This window comes from Oryzias latipes (assembly GCF_053564925.1).
Source record: "Oryzias latipes strain Hd-rR chromosome 1 unlocalized genomic scaffold, Olatipes_Hd-rR_3.1 chr1_Y".
Taxonomy (NCBI): Eukaryota; Metazoa; Chordata; class Actinopteri; order Beloniformes; family Adrianichthyidae; genus Oryzias; species Oryzias latipes.
In genome coordinates, this window is record NW_027616335.1 from 733,023 (window position 1) to 756,123 (window position 23,101).

Consider the following 23,101-nt stretch of genomic DNA (forward strand, 5'->3'; position numbering starts at 1 on the left):
AGGGCTTTTAATCCCTGCAGGATTCTGTGGAATAACTGTGTGGGTTTTTTTCCTTAATGTGTCTATGCTTAGACAATCTTAGCATCCTTACTGCCAGCACAGTCTTTCCAAGCTCCACGTCCTCGCTGATGACGGCGGCGTAGACGTCCTGGCTGAAGACAGGGCGGTTGTCGTTGACGTCGGTCAGGTTGATGTTGACGGTAGCCATGTCGCTGAGAGGTGGAGACCCGCCATCTGTGGCCTCTATGGTGATGTAGTATTCATGAGAGGTTTCGTAGTCCAGTGGTTCAATCACAAAGATGTCACCTAAAGAAAAGATAAAAAGAGATTGGATTTGCTTTATTTGTGCTTTTTTAACTTTTGAATGTGTTCGAAAGGTGACTCGTCTTTAGAGGACCGGGTCAAATTTGACCCGATTTGTTTATCTCACTCTTTAAATGATTAAAAACACAAGATATCATCCAATATTGTTGTTCCTCTCATTGCTAACTTAGTACATATTCATGACTCTGGAAACACTGATTTACTATTTTTGGCTCCACAGACCTCTTATTTTACAATAAACCACACTTTTCAATTCTAAAAACTTTATACATTTGCGTTTGTTTGGGTGTGTATATCCCTTGTGCTATCTTAGATGACCCCACCCTTACATTGACGTGTTCTCCCTACCATGACAAAGGTGGATAAAGGTAGAGAGGATTTCATGTTACCCATGGACACCAGTGAAGATCACAAATCATTGAAGAAAAAAGGTTCAGAGCACTGTCTAGTGGGTCTAGATGACCCAACTCCCAATGGTAAAGTGCCTAGGATAGCACAAGGGTTAAATGTTGTGGGGGACATTTGATTCACAAAAGCCCGCAGCTTTAAAGTGATGCATACAATAGACAATATCCCTGCTGGGTCATATTTGAGCCATAATAATGTTTCTTTTTTTTTTAGACTTGTAGAATTTACTAAAAGGGTTGTAATCGGTTTCATTGCGATTAAATAGTTGTTTCTGATGATTAGATGAAGTCTTGCTCCCATACTTTTTATACACTCAAACTTGCACTGCATTCCACAGCAGTAGCACCTTTTGGGCTAACGCTGTTGGTTAAAAAGTGTCTGGACATTCGCCATTACGTACCAGAGCGCGCATCCACACTGAACATGCCGTGCTCGTTCCCGCTGATGATGCTGTAGGAGATTTCCGCGTTGGCTTCTTTGTCGCGGCTGGCTGCCTGAACTCTGAGCAGTTGCGCGCCGACGGCCACATCCTCAGGCACGGTGGCGGTGTATTCGCGATGTTCAAACACCGGAGGGTTATCGTTGATGTCCAGGATGGAGACCGTGACCGTGCAGAGGGAGGAAAGACGAGGGGAGCCCCGGTCAATGGCCTGAGCCGTCAGCTCATACACCGACTGCACCTCGCGGTCCAGTGGACGCTCCAGACTGATTACGCCAGAGTTCTCATCGACCGAGAAAGATCCATCTGCTGAGTTTATCAGCGAGTAGAGGATATCGCTGTTAAGACCTGGAATGAGAGAAAAAGCAAAAAAAGGGTTTTTATTGTAATACATTTGACCAAAATACAAATGTTTGACCAAACTGATAGAAAAGCAGCAGCAAATATTGGTTTTTCCTTACTTTTATGAGCTCTGATCACTCATTTAATGTAAAATGCTACAAAATGCTCATTTTCACTTTCCACCTGTGAGGTCATTTGGAGGCATCAGTTCCAACCGTCCGTCATTGGGCCTCTTCAGAAACAGTTTTTACAGCTTTATGCCTCCCGATTTCACAATAAATTAACCATTTAAAAAAAGATGAGATCTGAATAAATCTAATGCGGGTTTGATTTATTTGTTTTTGAATTTACGATTAAACCTTGTTAAACTGAAACAAGAAAACCATGAACTCCAGGAGAGCTTGTCTTTTCAGCGTATGCCTTTTCCATAAGTTACTGCTGTGGTAGCCGACAATATTTAACAGGAAATTCGTTCATTCCTTCCGAAAGTAAACATCCTGTCAGCCCACTAATCTTAGTAATAAGTAAATTTGATTTTGCAGGCTAGTGGACTGGCTTTTGGAAATGCGATAAAGGATGCGGCAGGTTCTGAGGAGGAATTTAGGAGTTTATCACAGATCAAAGGCCACTGGTCTCAGTCGGTGCCTCTGTCTGGTTCAGTCATTTCTCACTGATAACTTCTCCCTCTCACAGATTGGAACAGAAGACTAAACTGGACCTCCGCTTTGTGTGTGAGAATCAGACACAGTTCGTTCTTCGAGTCCATGGCACACAGCGAGCTCTGCCAAAAAACTGACTCCACTCAGAAATATGTAGACGATGTGGAAGATAAAGCATGCTTTCTTCTCTTAGTAAGAAGTTAAACTTAGACATTTCATGGCTGGTTAAAAAAGAAAGTGAGAAATTGGGTCAAAGCAACAATGTTTATTTTTTGCATTCTCCATGTTTACTTGGATAAAGCTTTTATCTGAAGGAAAATGTTACCTGTCTATACATGCGTGTTACTGGGAAACATTAACAGTAAGGTTTTTTTAGTTTGTTTTTTATGTGTTGCAAACAGGGTTGGTAGGTATTGTAAATACACTATCGTGGCTGACTCATACTCTTTTGACTCGCCTATGGAGCTTTATAGTTCAGGGGTCTTATATATATGATAGTTATTGTTTGATTGACCTTTTTAGATATTACCTAAAAAAAATAGCTAACAGCGACGTTTAATTTTCAAGGTTTTCTTTAACCACTCATGGTTTGTTCACTTTGATTTTGAAATTTGGCTAAAAGAGGAAGTGCGAGTGTCCTCCCGTTGGTGATACAGGCTAAACTCCTTGACTGTGGAAAACTGAACCAGGCGTCCAGCTGAATCATTCTAAATAGAGAATGATGCTGTGGAAGAGGGGAGTTGGGGTCTGAACAGAATTACAATAAGAAACCCGATTTGATTCTTTGACTTCGGTTGTGAGGTTGGATTAAACATGGCAAAAGTGCAGAAATATCTACACATGAACCTCTCAGTGATTAGCAATGATCGCTCAACAGAAAAGATGCTACAGACAAATATATGTGGCCTCTGCGGTCTTGAGCTCGGCAAATGGAAAATCCCAATAATCCCTTTTGAGAAAATTAGCCTGAAAAGGGAGGGGAATTTCATTAGAGGGTAATGGACCTTTTAATTTGAAGGAGTTGATCATTCAGAAAATTTCACATGTATTATCTTTCCCTCTTGCCTGTTAGTGGAATGCAATCCCTCAGTGGAAGGATAAGTGCATGGTGCGTCAGCACTGAGCCAAGATAAATATGCAGAAGATGCTGAAGAATGTGCAGTCGCTCGAGCTCAACTGTGACCAGGAGTAATGCGGTGGGTGGGTCGGTGGGTGGCTGGTAATCGCATTCAGCGGACATTGTGCAGGCATTTGTGAACTTTGTTTTTTTTTTTTGTTTGCCTCAGCAAAAAAAAAAGGCAGAATGAAGACCAAGGGGGGTTGAAGTCCATCTCAACCTCTTGATGATCCGGAACAAAAATCTGTATACATGCGACTGATTTTTAACACATTTATAAATCTGTTGTTCTGCTTTTTCATTTTTAAACAACAACCTGTACATTCCAGCTTCTTCCTTTTCTAATACTGACAAATTATCCTCAGATTTTCCTTGTGATGCGTGAAAAGGGAATAAAATCTTCCCTCCAAAGATTTTCCCACAGCAGGCCTATAGTTCGGAATCATAAGCTTCAGTAATGACCCTAGTTTACCATGAATTTAAAGAGGTTTTCTTCAAAGAAAAACCTCCAGCATATTTAACGTATTAATCATACTTTAAAGGAATTAACAACTTTGAATTAAAAAATCAAAAAAGAGACTCCACTCCAGCAGTGTAATGGTAATGGTGGCGGAGTCTCCCGCTGGAGTTCACATCCTTAAAAGGATGAGCTCAGAGAGAACATTTCTCACCCGCGTCCGCGTCGTTCGCCAGCAGCTTTGCGACAAACGTCCCCGTCTCCGTGTTCTCGAAGACGGTGATGGTGTAAGGGTCCAACGTGAACAGCGGCGGGTTGTCGTTGACGTCCTCTACCGTGATGTGGATGTCGGCCTCGCAGTAGCGCCCTCCTCCGTCCACCGCCCGCACTTTGAACCTGTGCTCCTCCTGCTTCTCTCGGTCCAGAGGCCGCGAGGTCTTTAGCTCCCCTAAAACGATGGCACAAACAAACAAACATGCACTTTTCACAACATGTTTGCTAATTTAACGTCACTTTAATAGATAGGGCACACTTCACACCATTAAGACTTTCCAACAGCACCTCCTTTTTCTCTCCCTCTCAATCTGTCAACTAAATAAAAAGCAACTTGCAGCTTTCAAGAGGGGAGAGAAATGAATAAGTAATTGAAGAACAAGAAAAGCTATGAAAGGGGATTGAGAGGGAGGGCTGATGAATGAAAACATCAGAGTTGGCAGCAAAAAGCAGCTTCAAAGTGTCTTGGGAAGAGAGGCAGCCAACTTAACCACAACACTGGAGGAAAGCTCCAGAGCCTCTCGGCCGTCCTAATCAGTATTACTCCCACTCGTCTGCACTAAAAAAAGGAAATCTTCCTCTTCCCTAACAGAAGCACAATAGTGTTTGCTGGACAGTGTTGCTGCTTCATTTAGTTGTTTGTGTGACAGCAGATGTGTGGTGGAGTTGCGAAGATCTCCTAGCTTCCTGAGCTTGGGCTTTACATCCTCTTTATTTAGTATGAACCTTTAAAAACGGGTTGGTTTGATTGGAGAGTTTGTAGACTGACTGATTTAGAACCTCTCCCAAAGGGCATCATTTGCAAGCAAGTAAAAATAATGGCCATTAACTCAACAAAACTGTGTACCTCTCCTCTTCACTGTTACTGTAAAGGGGGGTTTGTGGCTCTGCAGGGAAATGTTCCTACTTTCTTAAAAAAAAAAACCACACAGGTAAATAATACCTAAATAAAATCTCCTAAATCTCGTCTGTGGCAGACAGTTCACACACAACAACAACACAGAAACATTCAGTGAAAGGAGGCAGTTTCCATGAAGGATGTAAAACTGCTGTCATGCTAGGTTGCTTCTGTGGCTTTTATGACACCGTTTAACACATATTCAATAAAACCACAAATGGATCTATAAAAATAAACTCCAAAATAATTCTTTCAAACTGTATTATTCTGTCAGACTGTATTGTGGTGGAATCTTTCCGCGGTACACTAAAACGTTGCACGGTTCCTGCTCCTCTGGCGGCAGAGCCTTTGAGCAAATGACATTGACTGTGGGAACGCACCTGTGTCGGAGTCAATGATGAACAACTCTGCTCCAACTCCCTGGAGTTCAAAAGAGATTTGGGCATTTGAGCGGATGTCAGCATCTGTGGCAGAGACCTGCAAGATGAGCCTGCCAGCCGGGGAGTCCTCTGGGACGCTTTCACTGTAGAGAAGCTGGAGGGCAAAGAGGAACGAGAAAGAAAAGATAGGAGGGGGGTCAAATTAAGGCAATGCAGAAAACCGAAATAAGGCGGCTTAATGTAAAATGACAACAAAAGTAGCCTTTACCTGTTCGCACACTGGGTCGTTGTCATTGGCGTCTAGCACCTTCACCTCCACAACAGCTTTAGCGGTGAAGATGCCATCACTGGCAGTAATATTGAGGAGGTAATTGTCCATCACCTCACGGTCCAGAGGTTTCCTGACAGAAACCTTCCATTCATTCTGAACATGTTCGATGGCAAATTGACCAAGCGGATCTCCTCCTGTTGAAAAATGAAAAAAAAAGTATAAAAATCAGAAAATGGAAGAGAAAAAAAAGAAGCTAAAGCACTGCCGTCTAAAATATCCCCACTTGCTGCATAAGGCAGAACCTAAATGAAATATCAAAGCAAACATTCAAACTATGAAACACAGGGCATGATTATAATCATGATCTGTTTAATCGAAAGATTTTTATTTTTTTTATTCAAATTTTGGTTACCCAGGCTATAAAAAACATGTCCAAATAGCATTTTGATGGGCCACCTTTAAGGGAGTAAAGCACAACAGCATGTCCAGTCATGGTGCTAACACTTGGTTGGCGAAAGCCAAAAGCCAATACAAGCATGGAAAAATGATGTTGCTTTTTGGAATGATTTCATGTTGCATTATTGCACATTAGGGCTGCACGATATAAGGAAAACTCCCAATTAGCGACTGTAGTGATCAGTTTTGCGATGACAATATAACTTGCGATACATGAACAAAAGTAAAAAATATTTCCATTTCACTGCAACAGTTTAATTCAAATTAGAGTCAACATAATTTAAATAATAATCCAAATGACCTTTGTCTACATAGGAGGCTCTATCTAGCATAAAAGGCTCCATCCGCTGAGTAAACAAAGTAAAGGGGTCCATCCGATTGGTCAAATGCATAAATGGATTTTTTTGCTTTGATAAATATTCTAAGCCACCATTAGATTGTTTTAGCACATTTAAGGTAACCATTTATTGCAATTTCTGCCCTCTTTTGCGATATGCGTAGTGCACAGCTTGATATCGCTATAACGAAAAATTTGCGATTTATTATACAGGCCTATTGCACAACATGCAAAAATAAAATAAATAGTCTTAGTTCATATAAAAGGGGGGTGGGCGCCTGTGTTCGGCAGCGGAGCCACCATCCGTGTGTGAATATGTGTGTGACTGGGTGAATGGGTCTGTGACTGTAAAGCGCTTTGGGCCTTGTAGGTAGAAAAGCGCTATATAAGTATACGCCATTTACTATTTACCAAAAGTATTGAAAACTATGTACGTGCTGGGAATAGTGTGTGGTAAAGTCATTACAGCTGCTAACGGTACTACTTGTGTTGTTAACCAGCTCAGTGGCCTTGTGGTTAGAGTGTCCGCCCAGTAACCAGAAGGTCCTGGGTTATAACCCAGGCCGAGTTTGAACCCCCGAGTCAGACCGAAGACCTTAAAAATGGGACCCATTTGCTCCCTGCTTGACACTCAGCATTAAGGGGTTGGATTGGAGGTTTAAGCCACCAATTGGTTCCCGAGCGCGGCTGTGTCTGCAGCTCACTGCTCCCCCAGGGGATGGGTCAAATGCGGAGAACAAATTTTGCACACCTAGGTGTGTGACATGTGACAGATAGAGGGACTTTAACTTTAATGTTGATGTTAACATATCTTGTTTAAATGATAAAATCCTGTAGTTTTAAAGAAACGTCTTTTTAAATTTTATTTTAAATGTCAAACCCTTTCAGAATCTCGATCTCATAAATGTATTTAATTCAAGCTAAACTTTAAAACCAGTTAGAGGAAACAAAGTAATTATCGCAGTGTACAAGGATTTAATAATAGTTAAATTGTTTAAACTGATTATTAAAAAGAAGCAATTACAAAGGTTATGAAATGACATCAACTGATTTGTATCGACGCTTAATTCGAATTTTTAGTTTAATACAATGTTTAATGCAATTTTGAAGCCTGCAAACACTTTTATATTATTTTAATTTTTATGCAGTACATGTAAAAGCAGAGGGTTTCTAATCTTTTTTTTTTTTTTAAACTTGTCCTGTCCAACAGCTAGGCAAACAGATGAGAGCTGACGGCCTCTTGTGTTGGACATATTTTATTTTAACAAGAGGGGTTATTAATCTTCAGACAAACCAAAGGTATGTCTGAATAAACCCCTTTTGTAATTGAGGCCAAACTTTATTAATTTCAATCATGTTTGAAAATCTTTGGTGTTGGACCGGACGGAAAAGGAAAGAGGGGAAAAAGAGAGAGGGACGTTGGAGAGAGGGGGGGGTAGGAGGGTGATAATAGGAGGGGAAGGGGGGTAAGACCATGAAGCAGCATAAAGCAACAAGTTTACTGGTTGTTTATCATTACGGTACGGTTCAAATGTAGTACAAAAAGGGCGGGGCCTGTTCACACACACTCAAATATTATCAACACACCTGCTAGCTGCAAAAATGTCCACATGTCAACATGTACACAAAACAGATAGTGTTCACGAACGCATACCTATGCCTTTAAACCAACTAGTGTGAAATCTTTCATTCATTCAATCATGCAAACTATTAGTGCAAAGGTGAGCTAACACCTGTGCTCATGTGAGTGTTTATGTTCTTCTAAAATGGATGGTGGAATGTGAAAAGAAGGAGGAGGAGCGCCCAGCCACCCCCACACCCAGACCCCCGCCGCAGCAGCAGCGGCAGCCGGAATTCCCCCAACGCCAGGGTTTCTAATCTTGGTAATATCTTTTTTTAATAAACCTTCCCCCTTTCACTGGAGTTTACATTAAAACTTTGAATTCTATTATAAAAAAGTAAAATTGGTATCCTGGCAACAATTACACAGAGTCATTTTTAGGTCCCGCTTTTTTGGACAACACTTGAGATTATAGGAAAGAAAGAAAAAGTGTCATCTGATGAGGCATCAACTGATAATGCTTTTTATTTTAAAAAATTATATGTTATGTAACTGGATTACAGGAACAACTCTGGGCTCACTAATTGCATTCACACAGTAATGAAAAAAACCCACCTGTGATGAAGTAGTTCACTTGTTTATTAAAATCCTCTGAGTCATCATCTGTCGTGCTGAGGATGGCGATCACCCCACTAGGCGGAGGGTCATCTTCACTGACTGTTCCTTTGTAGATTTCGGCGGTGAAGCGCGGTGGGTTGTCGTTTACGTCGGCTACTGTTACCTCCACTGTGGTGCCAGAGATATGTTGAATTGTGTCCCCTTGGTCTGTGGCTAGGACTGCAATTGTATATTTGTCCATTTTTTCACGGTCCAGCTCTTTTAAAGTGGTCACCCATCCAGTTTCACTATTGACTGAGAACAGTTCAAATATTTCCTGTGAGTTCTGCTTGGGGTCAAGGCTGTAGATGACATGGCTGTTGGTGCCGGAGTCCAGGTCGGTGGCTCTGACCTGTACAACTTGAGTCCCACTTGCAAGGTTTTCAACTGTAACGGCCTTGTAGGGGTTGGCCTCAAAAATTGGCTTGTTGTCGTTGACATCTTTCACTTGGATGTTTACGTTGACAGATGCAAGTATGTCATCATTTTCAAACCTCGCCTGGGCAAGCAAAGTTAGTTGATACCATTTGGTCATTTCATGGTCAAGGCTCTTTTGCAACTTCAGTGCTCCATTCTCTCGATCTACGACAAACACGTCATCCTCGTTGCTTTCTGGTGTGTTTCCTTTCACAAGGCTGTATGTCAGTCCCTCGTGGCCTTCAGCCTGAATCAGAGCTATCTCTGTGCCAATGGGAAGGTCCTCACTAACTGTGTAAAGATAATGTGGCTCAACAAATTTGTGAATGGGCGTGTCTGATGAGACAATCCTGATGTAAACATGGACAACTGAATCTTTGGATGGATTCCCAGTGTCTTTTGCCCTCACAAAGAATGCATACAGCTCATTTTCCAGACCAATGAGACTTTCCTTGGTTACAATGACCCCAGAGGTTTTATGTATTTCAAAATTTTCTCTCACATTTTCAGCATCTGCTTCAAGAAAGTACTCAATGTCAGCGTTACTGCCCTCATCCATGTCTGAAGCTGCAATTTTAAGTAAAGAGGTTCCTCTTGGGACATCCGATGGAATTGTTGATTTGTATTCAGCTGCTCTAAACTTCGGGGCATTGTCATTGGCATCTGTGACGATAACATTAATAATACAGAAGCCTACTTTTCCACCACCGTCTTTAGCCATCAGGGAGATTGGAATGATTTTCTCGACTGTATTTTCACGATCCAGACTTTCAAGTGTCAAAATCTCTCCTTTGTCATTGATTGAGAACTTGTCCCTAGCAAAATCATTGACAATCTCGTATGTTATTTGGCCATATATCCCTTCGTCAGGATCTATTGCCTGTGCTTGTGCTACAAGGGTACCTACAGGTGAATTTTCAACAAGTTCTACTAAAGAGTCAGTCTGAGAGAAGGTGGGGTTGTGGAAGTTGGCACCAACAACTCTTACCATGACAAGGGCTGAGCCTATGAATACGCCATCTGACACTGATACACTAAGGTTGTATAGGGGTTGCATGTGTGGGCGGCGGTGGTTGGAAATGAGTATGGTCCCTGTTTGTTTGTTGATGGCAAAGTTCTGTTCATCATTCCCAGATATGATTGCAAACTCCAACTTTTTTGTATCTGAACTGTCAGGATCAGATGCCTGAACTTGGATGACAAAGTGTCCACGTGGAGCCAGCTCGCTAACTGTGGTGTTATAGATGAATTCAGTGAACATAGGGGCATTGTCATTTAGGTCCGTAACATCTATTGTCACAGTGACCTCACTGGAAAGGGCTGGAACTCCTCCATCCACAACACGAGCTCTCAACTTGTGCTGCTGTATGTCTTCATGATCAAGAACTTGTGCTAAAGAGATAATTCCTTTGTCACGGTCAATGATAAAATAATTGGAACTCTTCCCCTTTTCGTCGACCAGTTGATAGAATATTTCTTGGTTATTGCCAGTGTCAGAATCTTTAGCTTCCACCTGTAAAACGGATGTGCCAATGACAGATGCCTCAGATATGTTAGCATAGTACGATCTTGACAGGAACACAGGGGTATTGTCATTGATATCTTCCAGTATAACATCGACAAACACATCTGAGTGTGCTCCTGTCAGAGAGTCTGTAGCTCTAACATTTAACTTATAGGCAGGATGAGTCTCAAAGTCCAATGGTTGTATTACATGAATGACTCCTGTGTTAAAATCAATCGAGAACTGTTTAAAAGGATCTCCTTCAGAGATTGTATATACAATCCGAGGGCCTTCGGAATCATTTGCCTGGACATGCAGAACGGGGGAGTGCAATTGAATATTTTCAGGAATTTCAATACTGTAAAAAGGCCTCTCAAAAATGGGTATTGCTTTGTTCACAACTCTGACTGGCACTTCTACTTCTGCCGAGAGAGGTATTTCTCCATTATCCTGTGCAACGACGACTATGACAAAGTCTTTGTTGAGTAAATCTTTATCAAACTTCTTTTTGAGCAGAATTTCACCAGACCGGGTAATTTCAAAATTTCCCTGATGCTCCTTAAGGTAGTAATGGATATCTGCATTTGAGCCCACATCTTTGTCCACTGCGGTGACCTGACGAACAAGCTGGCCTTCCTCTGCATCCATTTGGACCAGGGCGTGATACGGCAGGTTCACAAACATAGGGTTGTTGTCATTGACATCTTCGACAGTCAGAGTTACTAAAACATGAGCCGCATCCTCAGATTTGTCCTGTCCTGTGACTTCCACAACAATGTCGTACGTGTCCTGTGCTTCGCGATCAAATGGTATTCCCGTAGTTGAGACAACCCCAGACGTCTGGCTGATTTGAAATCTGCTATCAGGATTAAGAATTCTAAAAAATAATGGCTCATTCACTTGATTCCCCACAGCAGCAATTACAGCCAGTGTTTTCTTGTCAGAGGAATTTTCCTTGATGTAAACTTTGTAAGAGTCCTGGGTGAATTTCAACTTGCTTTGTTTATTTTCTTTGACACTGATCTTCACTCTAGCAATGGTGGCAAACCTACCATCAGAGACTCTAATACTTAATTCATACCTGCTCCTAAGCTGTGTAACATTTTGTATTGAGATAATACCTTTCACTGGTTCTATCTTAAATTTATCACCAATATTTCCTTCAGAGATGGAGAACAAAAGCTTTGAATTGGGCCCAGAGTCGGAGTCGGTGGCGTTGACTTGAATTACCTCTACGCCTTTGTATGTTGGCAAAACAATGACTGCTTCGTAGACTTCTTGAGTGAAACTGGGAGAGCAGTCATTGACGTCAATTACGTTAATGGTCACGTTGGCGGCTGTCTCCGCAAACAGCCGAGGCATTCCTAGATCATGCACCTGAACTGTGAAATGAAAAACACTCCTCTCTTCGTAATCCAAAGTTGTTGTGATTCTGATGGCTCCTGTGCTTGAGTCAATGGCAAAATAGTTATGAGCATAAGGTTCAACAATCTGATAAATGAGTCTGGCATTCTGGTCACAATCAGCATCTGAAGCATGAATAACAAGGGGAGTGTTTTCATGGGTTAGAACAACACTGTTGACTGGGGATGACTCGCTGATTACACCTTTGAATTCCCTTTGGATAAAGACTGGAGTATTGTCATTTTCATCTTTTAGATGAATCAAAAGCGTTGTGTTGCTGGCAAGTCCGGCCATGTTGGTGCCCTGTATTATAAGCTTGTAGTGAGAGTTGCTCTCATAATCTAAAGTTTGCCGCGTTACAACCACTCCTGAGTTGGGGTTGATATCAAATGCATTGTTGATGTTGCCGGCTTTTATTTGATAGAAAATGGAGGACTGGCTGACGGCTGTGATGGAGCTTACAAAGCTTCCGGGATGAGCAGATTCACTGATTTCTGCTGCAAACTCCTTTTCGGTGAATCTAGGAGCTGCATTGTCAGAAACTGTCACTGCAATGTTTACAGTGGTGGTGGTGGACAATGGTGGCGTTCCATTATCAGTAGCTTTTAAGACGAGCTCAAATGCTGTCCTGCTGCTGCGATCCAGTTCTTTGGCCACGGTTACTGTCCCAAGAACAGAATCGATGGCAAAACAGTTTGCAACATTTCCTGCCAGACAATAAAATAAAAGAGAAGGAATTAAAAAAAATTTTTTTTCACAGTAAGACTATTTAACAGTATGCAAGTTGTACTTCTTGAAAACAACTCAATCATAAAAGTTCAAAAAATATAAATATGCAAATTTACAAACAAAAATAAATGCTTGTCTTTTGCAGATTTTTGTGAGAGAAAATGGGTGGGAAACAGAGGAATTTACTGTCCTTCCACTTTATCAATCTTTACCAATACAAAGTCTTCAAAATTATGAATTTCATAGTATGTTTTATTGCAAATAAAGTAGATTTTAAATCAAATGTTATAATGAGAAGGTTTCAATTTCCTTTATATTCCAATAAAGTCTTTTGCTATTAAGTGGTTAATTACCTGATTCAATGCTGTAGACAACCTCTGCGTTGTGTCCTGTGTCTTTGTCAAGAGCAGTGACCTGTAGCACGGCTGTGCCAATGGCTGCAGATTCAAAAACACGGCCAGAGTAAGGAATCCCTATAAACCAGGGTGCGTTGTCGTTGGTGTCGTCCACGTTGACAATAACTCTCACAAGATTCCGCTTTACTGGAATGTCTTGATCTCGAACCTGGGGATAAGATACTTATTAAGATTGAAGAACAGCGGACACAAAGAGAAGAGAAATAAAAATGTCTGCTTAAAAAGAGATTGAATTGAATCTTCCATGTTTGGAATACCAGACCAACAAAGTTTCCATTTCATTGCGGGAATGAAATCTCCTTTCAAAATATCAATAAAAATAAAATGTCTTCTACTTTTATGTGTGTCAGTGATTCATACCATAACAGTGAGAACGTGACGATGCATTGTCTCATGATCCAGAGGCTCGGTGGTGTATAATGTTCCTGTTCCTGGGTCCAGGCGGAACTTCCTGAGGCTGAAGGGATCTGTGCTGCTCAGGAGTGTAAAGGTCAGTTTGTTCTTCTCATCTCTGTCCATGGCACTGATCTGCATGACCTCAGTCCCTGCTGGCTCATCTTCAGGGATGTTGACAACATAAACCTGATTGGAGAACTGAGGCCTGTGGTTGTTGGTGTCGATGACGCGAATAAGCACCTAAAAAATGAGAGGAAGTGGGTTTATTAATTTTGTTTAAATTGTGTTTTATTTGTTTAGAGGCAATTGCACAGACTTGTATCACTTATTTAAATTGACTTTTTATCTAAAAATACATTTTTTGTTTCGCCTATATGCAATAAACATGAATTTAACATCCCCAAACTACAAAATTCCTCCGGGAGCATGTTTTATCAACACCAGCCACTTGTCTACTGGACTTCCGACAGAGGATTATGAAGAGCTGCTGGAATGCCATCTTTGTTTCCCATCCCAGCGAGAGGCTTCTGTCGCTGCCAAACATGGGGAACAAAGGGATCAGGCCAGATTAGACACCTGCATACCAGACACCAGGGGGTTATATCCTGCAAAGGGGACCGTTGGTGCCGAGCTGTTTTTTTGCAGAAGCACTGAAGGCACAAAAGCCTTGACCAGGTATCCGCTCACCAGGGTTCGTCAGATCTCTGCTCAAAACAACTGACCACTTGGGTTTGTGGTCATAATACTGTTTGTTGAGCAATGTGCGACCGGATCGGAGGCAAATATAGGCCCAACCTGACAGGACTGATAACAGTTACAATCTGCTGTGTGCTGTGATGTTGGCAGCGCTGCTGAAGCTCACAGATGTCATCTCGCAGGGGGGGTTGCTGGGATGCACGCTGTCTTTATCCTGCCATATCTCTTGTGCCATGAACAACTCGCATCACACCGCTAATCAGAATTTTTCTTTCCAATAAAAGCAGACATCTCTCAAAAGTAGAAGAAAAAGTACTCTGAAAAACTCTGGGTAAAAAGGTGTCCTTTACATTAATTAAGACGCTGCTTTCACATAAAATCGGCACCTTGCTTACAACTTTTCACAATCTTCTCGTGTACATCCACCCAAAAGGGTTTGCAATGTGTCTCAATGTGGCCAGAGTCAGATAACACACTTTGTGAATAGGAAGAAAGGTGACAAGAACTGATAAGTGCTCTAAAGAGCCAGAGAGAATGGAACCTGGTTAGTAGCTTTTACCTCTATACAAAATGTACCAATCCCCTCCCTTCTGTAAAAGCCACAAAAGCCTATTTATCTCCACACCCTACATATGCACACAAACTTGTCATTCCTTCTGCTAAGAGACTGGACAACACTTCAAAGAGCCTCAGCTCTGAGCATCACAAAGCAGAGAAAAAAATGCTCCTGTAGAGGAAAACCCTGTATTCTTTGTGCACGGCTTCCTGCGGGAAGCAAAGAGGGAACCAGGCTGGGACTGAAAAACAGACAGAGATGACAGATGGAGACACTGGGAATTAAAAAAAAAAGAGTTGCTGTGATGCTGAGATAAAAAATGAGAGACGAGGGGGCTCAAAAAACGATTAGGAAAGTTCGAAAAAATGTTTACATTTACAAACCAAAAGTTAAAGGTTTCAAGTGAAGGGGGTTACATAAACCAAATCCATGGCTGGGAGAGAAAGAAAAAGAGTTCAAGATTTCATAATAAGCTTCGATAAATCTGCATTTATCGACTTCCAAACTGAAAACTTTAAGTAAGACATTGTAATGAAGAGTGAAGCAACATGACATGCAAGAGACTAGGAACAGATTGTGAGAAGAACAGCTTGAGGTAGTTCTGTGTAGCCAAGAGAGGATGTCATAGAGCTGAAGAAGAGGAAAGGCTGCGCTGCATGCCAAGGCTGGCTTGTTATTTGCTGACTATTAGATGCCTACGTTTTTTTTTCCCCTCCATCAGCTGAGTTTTTGAAGACACTTTTATGGATCAGCATTCATCTAAAAAAATTGGACCATTCTGAAAATGAAAAATAGGGGGAGCATTTTAAGGAAGAAAATCTAGATTAAAGAAAAGTGATATCCACAACAAGGCCTGAGGGAGTTTTTTTTATGTGAGGAAAAAGCGCCAGCCACCCACCCACCCCCACACACATACACACATGTCAAGAAGCAGGTTCCGGGCAAAGGGAGGTCACTGGTGCCAACCAATGGCACGTGTTCCCAAATCAGGATTAACATGACCCACAGAGGTCCAGCGTACGTACTTTTACTTTTCTAGAACCACAGAGAAATGGCTTTACTTTACTTTTATCGCCAACGAATCAACCATTTTTTTTTAAACAGCCGAGAGGGAGATGATCTCTAATGAAGGTTGTAACTTTGAGAGTTTAAACAAAAGAGAAAAATGTGAAAATGTAAATGTATGTCAGAGAAAGGTTTATAAAGTGTGCAGTGGGGGTTTTACAGCCTTGAAACTGTCATGGTGGCCTGTCAGACTCCTCCCCCTCCCAGCTCTGCTCCAGACTCTCAGCTGTGACTCATCACCTCATCCACGCACCTGCTACTTAAGGAGACTCACCTCAAGCATTCTTCGCCAGATCGTTAAACCTGATGGTGCTAAACTCACCTCATGCCTTGTCTGGCCCTCTGTGTGTCATGTTGCCTCGCTTACCTTCTGTTGCTGTGCTTCAGGTCTGCCTTTCCCACGAGAGTCTCCCGAGTCCTCAGCCGACGCGAGCAGAAGCTGAATCCCTCACGCTCCTCAAGAACTCCAGCCACGCCACCGTCAAGAACTCCAGCCACGCCTCCGCCAAGAACTCCAGCCACGTTGCAGTCAAAAGACTCCATTCACGCCACTGCTGTGAGCTCCGGTCACGCCGCTGTAAGATCTCCGTGCTCACCTTGGTCTACGAGCCGCTGTCAAGCTGCACGCCGCTCTCCCCTACTGGATCCGCTAGCCCCTTCAAAATAAAACTAGTTACTTACCTTTTCACATACCTGCCTCTTCCTTCCGGGTTGCAGCATCTGGGTCCACCTTGATCTGATCATGACAGAAACATTTATAATAATTGTAAAAAATAAGGATGACTACTTAGCGGAATTTGTCTATCGCAGGTTATATTTGGAACATAACACCGGTGATAAATGAGGAAGCACTGTAAACAAATCAATCTAATGTTGCTACTAAATATGATTTCTTTTGCATTTGAATGCAGTAAATCCCTTTACCCTCACAGAAAACAAGCTGACCTGCAGTAATCAACTGGGTATATTGTATTGAATGCACTCATCAGCAATAGAGCAGCTCAGTTAGAGCTTAGATAATATGCACATGCATTTTTTAAAATCTGAGGGCAGTGAAAGGGAGCCTGCTGCTCTCGGTGAACATAATCTGCTGTGCTGGAGCTGCTTCTTTGACCCATTTCTGTATGACACTGGAAGCTGACGGTTAATGAAATGAGATTATTTCTGAGGGTGATTATCGAACAGCTCATCAAAGTCATCTTCACTACCTTTTGTCATTTGCAAATGAAATGGTGAAGCTGAAAGATGATAGTTTTGAAATTAAAGGTGGATATCAGAGGACCTATTCCAGAAATCGCAAAAAGTACGGCAGATCTTTTTTTTTTCAATCTTTTATTAAAAATGCTGAGAGATTGTCACAGACTAAGTGGAAATAGATATTTTTAAATATATGTATTAAGAATTTTAGTACAGACAATAGTGTATTGCTTTAAAAAGCTGCTGTTTTAATTGGTTCCTTTTCTGAACATGGTGGTAGGTGTAATAGTGCTGAATAACAAGCTGCACCAAGAACTTAACCCTTTGTGTGGGTTAACCTTTAAATGTGATTAATTTGACCGATATTGTCCCTGCATGTTGTGCACTGAAAGCCTTTTTAAGGAGCTCCCTGTTGTCAAGGCTTCCAAGAGAGCAGAGGAGGAACAGTGGCGAATAATAAGCACTAACAGGGAACTTTGAGCCTGCTTGTAAGGTTCTGCACCAAACTGAAGGACGTGCCGCTTCCACGGATGAGCACCAAAAATGCGTGTGAAGGCGGAGCTTCATCCAAGGCTCAGTGGAGCACAGCAGCCAGATGATGAAAGGCTTTATTCATACTGGGTGACAACAAATAGATTCTTTTGCAGCCACAATTCTCTGAAGCTCCACTTTGACGACAAAAGAACAAAACATCTCCAATGTTGCTATCCGGCGTGACCTAAAAGAATGCGGCTCATCTCATGGACAAGGCATGACAAGCAGAAAAAAAGCTTAAGACAGCTTGGATGCTTAAATATTTTAGTGTTGGTACTTCAGCTGTTGTATCACCTACAGCACAGCAACAGTTATTCCACCTTTACTTGTTGTTTAAGTTCTAGTTTTAGCTTGGGGCTAAAAGAAAGACAAAGTGGAGTTGAAGGGAGACAGTAAAAGTGGAAAAAAATTGAGATGGGCCAATATTTTCCCTCTAAATTGATATATTTTCAGTCAGCCAATCAAAGAAAATGACGTTACAGTAAGAAGGCTCGCCAGCAACAGCGATAACTAGAATTTAGATTTACGTGTGAACTTAACAAATTTAGCTACAGTAAAGATTTTCCTTTGACTTTCGTCTGTGTTCAGAAACATTGCAACGCCAACAGCGGTACCTTCAGCTTTGCTAGTGTGGGAACTAAAGCTACGTGTTCTTGGATGGACCTTTAGCCCATGGTGTGCACACTGGACAAGCAGGGAGGAGATTCCTCTTCTTTTTTCCCTACTATTTACTAGCCACCTACAGTTTTCAGAAGAGGCTTGGTGCCAAATGTCGAAGTGGTGCAAATGTCACAATCTAGGCGCGAAATGGTAATGGATTACCATTGTGTTGGGAGAGTGGCCTTGGTTTATCTTTATTTGAAAAACAACCGCTGATGTCGTCCTTGCCGTGTTTGGGTTGACAGGAAAAACCAACTATTCTCTCAGCGATAAGTTGTTTGAATGCGGAAGCCCGAAATGTCAGTTTAGTTGCCTTTACATAGACTTTTCATTGGAAGTGGTCGCTTGAATGTGCGTTGCTGAAAGCGGTCTGTACATAGCCTGATCTGCCTTTAAAATAAATAACAGGTTTTTTGACTACAGATACCTCAAGCTTTGTAGCAAGACGTGGTTAGTTTTCATTAGCAGGGATTTGGGAACACAGAATTAAAGTCCATCTATTGACAGCTAGACAGTCTTAAAGTTAAAGCAGAAAACCTATTGGAAAGTTACAGACCCAGTTTAACTGATTCAGGTTAAGTCCAACACAAAAAAAAAAAATTCCTACCACTTATTTTTCAAAATATTAGTCAAGTTTAAGAACAAAAAGCATATAAAGTGCTTTAAATGAGAAATCCCATTTTCTTTGTCCATCCAGCTGTGAGCAGTAACATCATCACGGCTTCAACACATGCTAACAAACGGGACAGTTTCCCGCTGCGTCACTCATTACCCTTCTCTTAACTCCTGTTATCCTCGCATGGGAAAAACAGAACAACGACAAGCGGTTCATCAGCCTCTGACCGTTTCATTAGCGTTTCAATTACCTGAGTGCTGACAGTTCGTGTCCCATCTGTGGCCTCCACTGTCAGGTTGTAATTTGATTTTTGCTCGGCGTCCAGGGGCCGCGCTACAATCAGGGTCCCGCTGGCCTTGCCCACGTCGAAGCGGCTGTCGTAATTACCACCTGCAAAGTTGGGTTTTAGCGCAAACAACAGAAAAGGACAAAAGATAAGAGGCAAATCATCACATAGTAGTGTGCGCATCACAAGGTTATATAAACAGCAAATGGGGGCACTGAGATGAACATGTAAACATCAATTTTCTGCTTGACAGCAGACACGAAATGAACTAACACTGATGTCGGTAAACATATTTTCAACCCTACTAAGCATTCCCTACATTACAGTTACTTCATGCATTAAACTTTAATCTAAAATAGTATAGACACAAAAGGTTTTCAAACACTTTATACAAAAAACACGTTATTTTAAACTCTTGGGATTATGCTGTAAATGCAAAATATACACAATGGCACTTGAGAAACACAAGTAAAGGGAAAATCTCAACATTAAAGACGTTTACGGAGGGGGAGGAAAAACAGTCGCACAAAATCAAACACGGCACAACACAAGTCAGCCACAACCAGCAGGCAGCAGCAACAATGTCAGAGTCTCTGTAAACAGTCTTTCAGGACATGACAGCAGCTACCTTCTGCTGTACAGTTGTGGTCACAAGCCATCTGAAGGATGGAAAACATCTCAGAATCCTCTACGCCGTCTTGCAACAATCCAACCAAACAGTGCATTCCGGAGAAAAGGGGGAAAGCAGTGAAAGAGCGGAAGACAAGAAAAAGAGATTTGTCAGTGAGACGTCGATTAGAAGAAAACAGGCTGGAAGAGAAGAGAGATGAGGGAAGCAGTTTTAAGATGGGCGGCTTTAAATCTTCTCAGGCGGACAGAGAGTCCCGTCGGTTAAAAGACGACGAGAAAAAAACTGCAATGAAAGCTAACTTCGATCGCATTTACTGAAAGTTTTCACTTCAAACAGTTAAATCAAAATCCCCCCAGTATATTACAAATAAAATAAAAACCCAATAAAATTGAAGACCAGATTTTTAAAGGTCAATAAGAACCTTCACAGATGCACAGATGGAGCTTATATCAGTAAAATGTCATTCATCAATTAATGACATTTCCTTGGGTTATATATTTGTCTAATATTGTTGTTCCAAGCCAAGTCCTGTTAGTCAGAACAAGGCAGAGCAGTTTCTTCCATAAATTCTCAATAAGCAGCCCAGCTCTCCTGTGTAATGTTCTGCGCCTGCAGAACATCTGGGAAAGCTAACATCCTCCTGTCTGTTGTTTCCTTCGTGTAGTGCATAAGTAAAGTAGCTTTTGATATGACTCAGTAGATGGTCTAAAGTGATTTGCAGAACAAATATTGCTGCAGCACACCATCTGAAATTTAGCCTGACAGCTTTTTTACTAAGCTGTCTTTAATACACTTGCTGCATCTGAAGAAAACTATACTTTGAGCTCATGGGGCATGATTGTTAAGATATTCATGATTACAACTACTGTCTGCTAGACTCCTCTGCTTTACTATCAACATAGTATTTTATTGAATATATGTCTATGGCGTCTTACTAAATACAATTTTAAGCACTAAGATGATGCTGTTGGGAGGTGGAAATAATTCTTGATCGAACAATAACTTGTTATTGTTTTGGTGAAAATGCTAAAACTTCTCTTGCTGCTAAATGTCTTGGAACTGTGTCAGTGCTACTCTAGACGTTCTTATGTCTTCTGCTCGCCATCAGATGTCACTGTTCTTTGTTAAACCAAATCCCCAACGTTTCAAATACTTTTTGGCCAAATTAGAAGTTCGAGTTTTATTTATGTCTGCACTAAACTTGTAGTTTACACGGTAGGCTCTAACCTGAAAATGACAGAAGACGCTAGGAAACTTGTACACAGAGAATGTTCAATCATGGCTTTTAATTTATAGCTGTATCATTAGCTAAACTGGTCTTTTTTGTGATGTGATTTCATTCTTAAAAACAACTATGGAAGTTTTTTTAGAGTTATACTTCAAAATATAATGCAATTCTCAATTGACAATTCAATATGCAATTCAGGCTTGAAATATGAAAATACATTTTGCAATTTACAATCCAATATTAAGATTTACAATTAAAAAAATAAAAACAAAACCAATTTCATTTTATATTGGCATAGGTTTCTGATGAAATAATTCAAATAATGCAACAAATCAATATGCAATTTGGCCTTTCATTTTGAAAATTCATTTTGCTATTTACTATACAATATTCAAAAATGACATTTCAATACATGGTGTGGTTTTAAAGTAACTTCAAGTATGCAGCATTGTAAAATACCATGCTGTTTTTGTGTCAAAATTCAAATGCAATTGCAAAACAGCACCCCCCTGGCGAAATGCATTTTCATTTTCATAGCATTGCGCTTGATCTGTGTCAAACCGGCAGACTCTCATCAGGGCGGGGCCTACCACCTTCATAAATTTGCTAAATCACACCTCCAACCTCCTACTTGAGATCTGTTTTTGGTACAGAGTGTAAATCCTAACACAGAGATCGTGACGGTGCATTTTAAAGCAGAACGTAGAAAGATATTTATGCAGCAAGTCCAGAATTTATCCATCTACAATCGAAACAGATGAATACATAAATACAATTGTCAACTGAGAATAATTGCATATTTTTTTTAATTATGACTCAAAAAAAAACTTCCATTCACAACTGCCCTTACAGGTGGATACAGGCTGTCGCAGATGGCCTTCGCGAAATATCAAGTTCGTAGACAGCTGGGTGTACCCGTAGAACAAAAAGGTTCATGTCTTTTTATTTTTATTTTGGCTATGCTTACGACACACACGGCAAGTGCACTTTGCATTTTCATGATATCCCTTAAGGTGGCCGTGTGAGCAACAAGGGAAGACACATGTGCGCTTCCATTAAAATACAGTCGCTCTAGTCTACGACCCTCCCATGATCCTGGACAACTCAAAAACCTGCAGCACCTGTATGGGTCAACCCCTATACGGGAACATGTGCCTAAAGCTTTAGTTGGTTAACTTAAAAAAAAAGCTGTGCCTTAAAGAAGAGACTAACAGAGTCAGACAAGCCAGTACTGTAAAAATAGGTTCCTTTTCTAAAGTTACACTTCAAAGATAAACAGCAGCTTTACTGAACTGTGCAGAAAAACACAATATCTCCTTTTTTTTCCCAACGTAATGTACATATTGTAAGCCAAAGCCCACACGTACACTGTGTTAGTTTTAACAAGTGCTTCTACTTTCAAAGCAGCCCAGTGACACAAAGCAATCATGCACATAATGAACAAATTGAGATGTAAAAAGGCGCAGTACCTGTGATTTCAAACCACACCGGAACATCCGAGGATTCCGTGGCAATAACTCCAACCATGTGCGCCACAGGATCACTCTCCATAACGGAGAAGGTGAGGGGGGACTCCTCAAAGCGCAGGGGAGCCGCATCAACCGGCACTTTGGGTTTGGGAATCCACTCGATGTGCAAGCGGCACGAGGAGGATTTCTGAGGGCGACCGTTGTCGACAGCTTTAATCTGTAGGAGGGGATGACAGTTGGTGTTATGCAGTGTGGTGAAATCCTTTTGCTATGAATGGTTTTCTGTGAAGAAATCCACCAAAATCAGCTCTCTAGATCTCCAAGGAAAACTGTTCAAATAGTTCTAAACCCGGAGACGTTTTCCTTTTAATTTTTGCATTTGAACATTATATCATGTTGAATTTAACAGTATAAACATTTGTATTGAATGCTTTGAAATACTACGGTGCTAAAAAGGTGAAAATACTTTAAAAAACTGTTCCACTTTTGTGTCTCTGAACTTTTCTTTGTAAAAGTTTGTATTTCTAACTTTGATCTTTGTTAAAAATAAATGAAAAAGAACTGTAAATCGTTGCTTTTCAATCTTTAAAACACTGTCTAGGAACAGTTGTGTTTTCCCTTCTCTGATTTATGCTGTAAGAATCTTAGTGTAAACTTTCTATGTTTCGGCTTTTTCTTTGATTTCAAGCCATCAGCAGAGCACATATAAAAGTCCAAC

The 23,101-nt window shown here is 41.1% G+C and overlaps 2 protein-coding genes and 1 long non-coding RNA gene across 12 annotated transcripts in view; 2 read left to right on the forward strand and 1 right to left on the reverse strand.

Moving 5' to 3' along the window:
* Positions 1-23,101, forward strand: part of LOC144990221 (uncharacterized) — a 280,096-nt gene that overhangs the window by 22,302 nt on the left and 234,693 nt on the right. The gene's annotated exons all lie outside the window — the stretch shown is intronic.
* Positions 1-23,101, reverse strand: part of LOC144981357 (protocadherin Fat 1-like) — a 71,672-nt gene that overhangs the window by 13,649 nt on the left and 34,922 nt on the right. For 7 of the 10 annotated variants that reach the window (XR_013654435.1, XR_013654436.1, XM_078943762.1 and 4 more), the window contains exons 6-16: positions 22,384-22,600; positions 19,684-19,752; positions 19,020-19,159; positions 13,410-13,685; positions 12,987-13,197; positions 8,538-12,611; positions 5,566-5,762; positions 5,298-5,451; positions 3,961-4,194; positions 1,133-1,519; positions 92-306 (exon numbers count right to left, since the gene is read on the reverse strand). Coding sequence is in view for 8 of the 10 variants with exons in the window: in XM_078943762.1 (XP_078799888.1) it covers positions 92-306; positions 1,133-1,519; positions 3,961-4,194; positions 5,298-5,451; positions 5,566-5,762; positions 8,538-12,611; positions 12,987-13,197; positions 13,410-13,685; positions 19,020-19,159; positions 19,684-19,752; positions 22,384-22,600 (6,174 nt within the window). In the remaining 2 variants the exon portion in view is untranslated. The remainder of the gene's footprint in view (positions 1-91; positions 307-1,132; positions 1,520-3,960; positions 4,195-5,297; positions 5,452-5,565; positions 5,763-8,537; positions 12,612-12,986; positions 13,198-13,409; positions 13,686-19,019; positions 19,160-19,683; positions 19,753-22,383; positions 22,601-23,101) is intronic. The other 3 variants (XM_078943768.1, XM_078943767.1, XM_078943766.1) reach the window with 1 other exon arrangement.
* On the forward strand, positions 15,933-16,450 carry LOC111947822 (uncharacterized). Its single transcript, XR_002873750.2, has 2 exons — positions 15,933-16,071; positions 16,150-16,450. It is a non-coding gene; the product is annotated as an uncharacterized LOC111947822 (long non-coding RNA).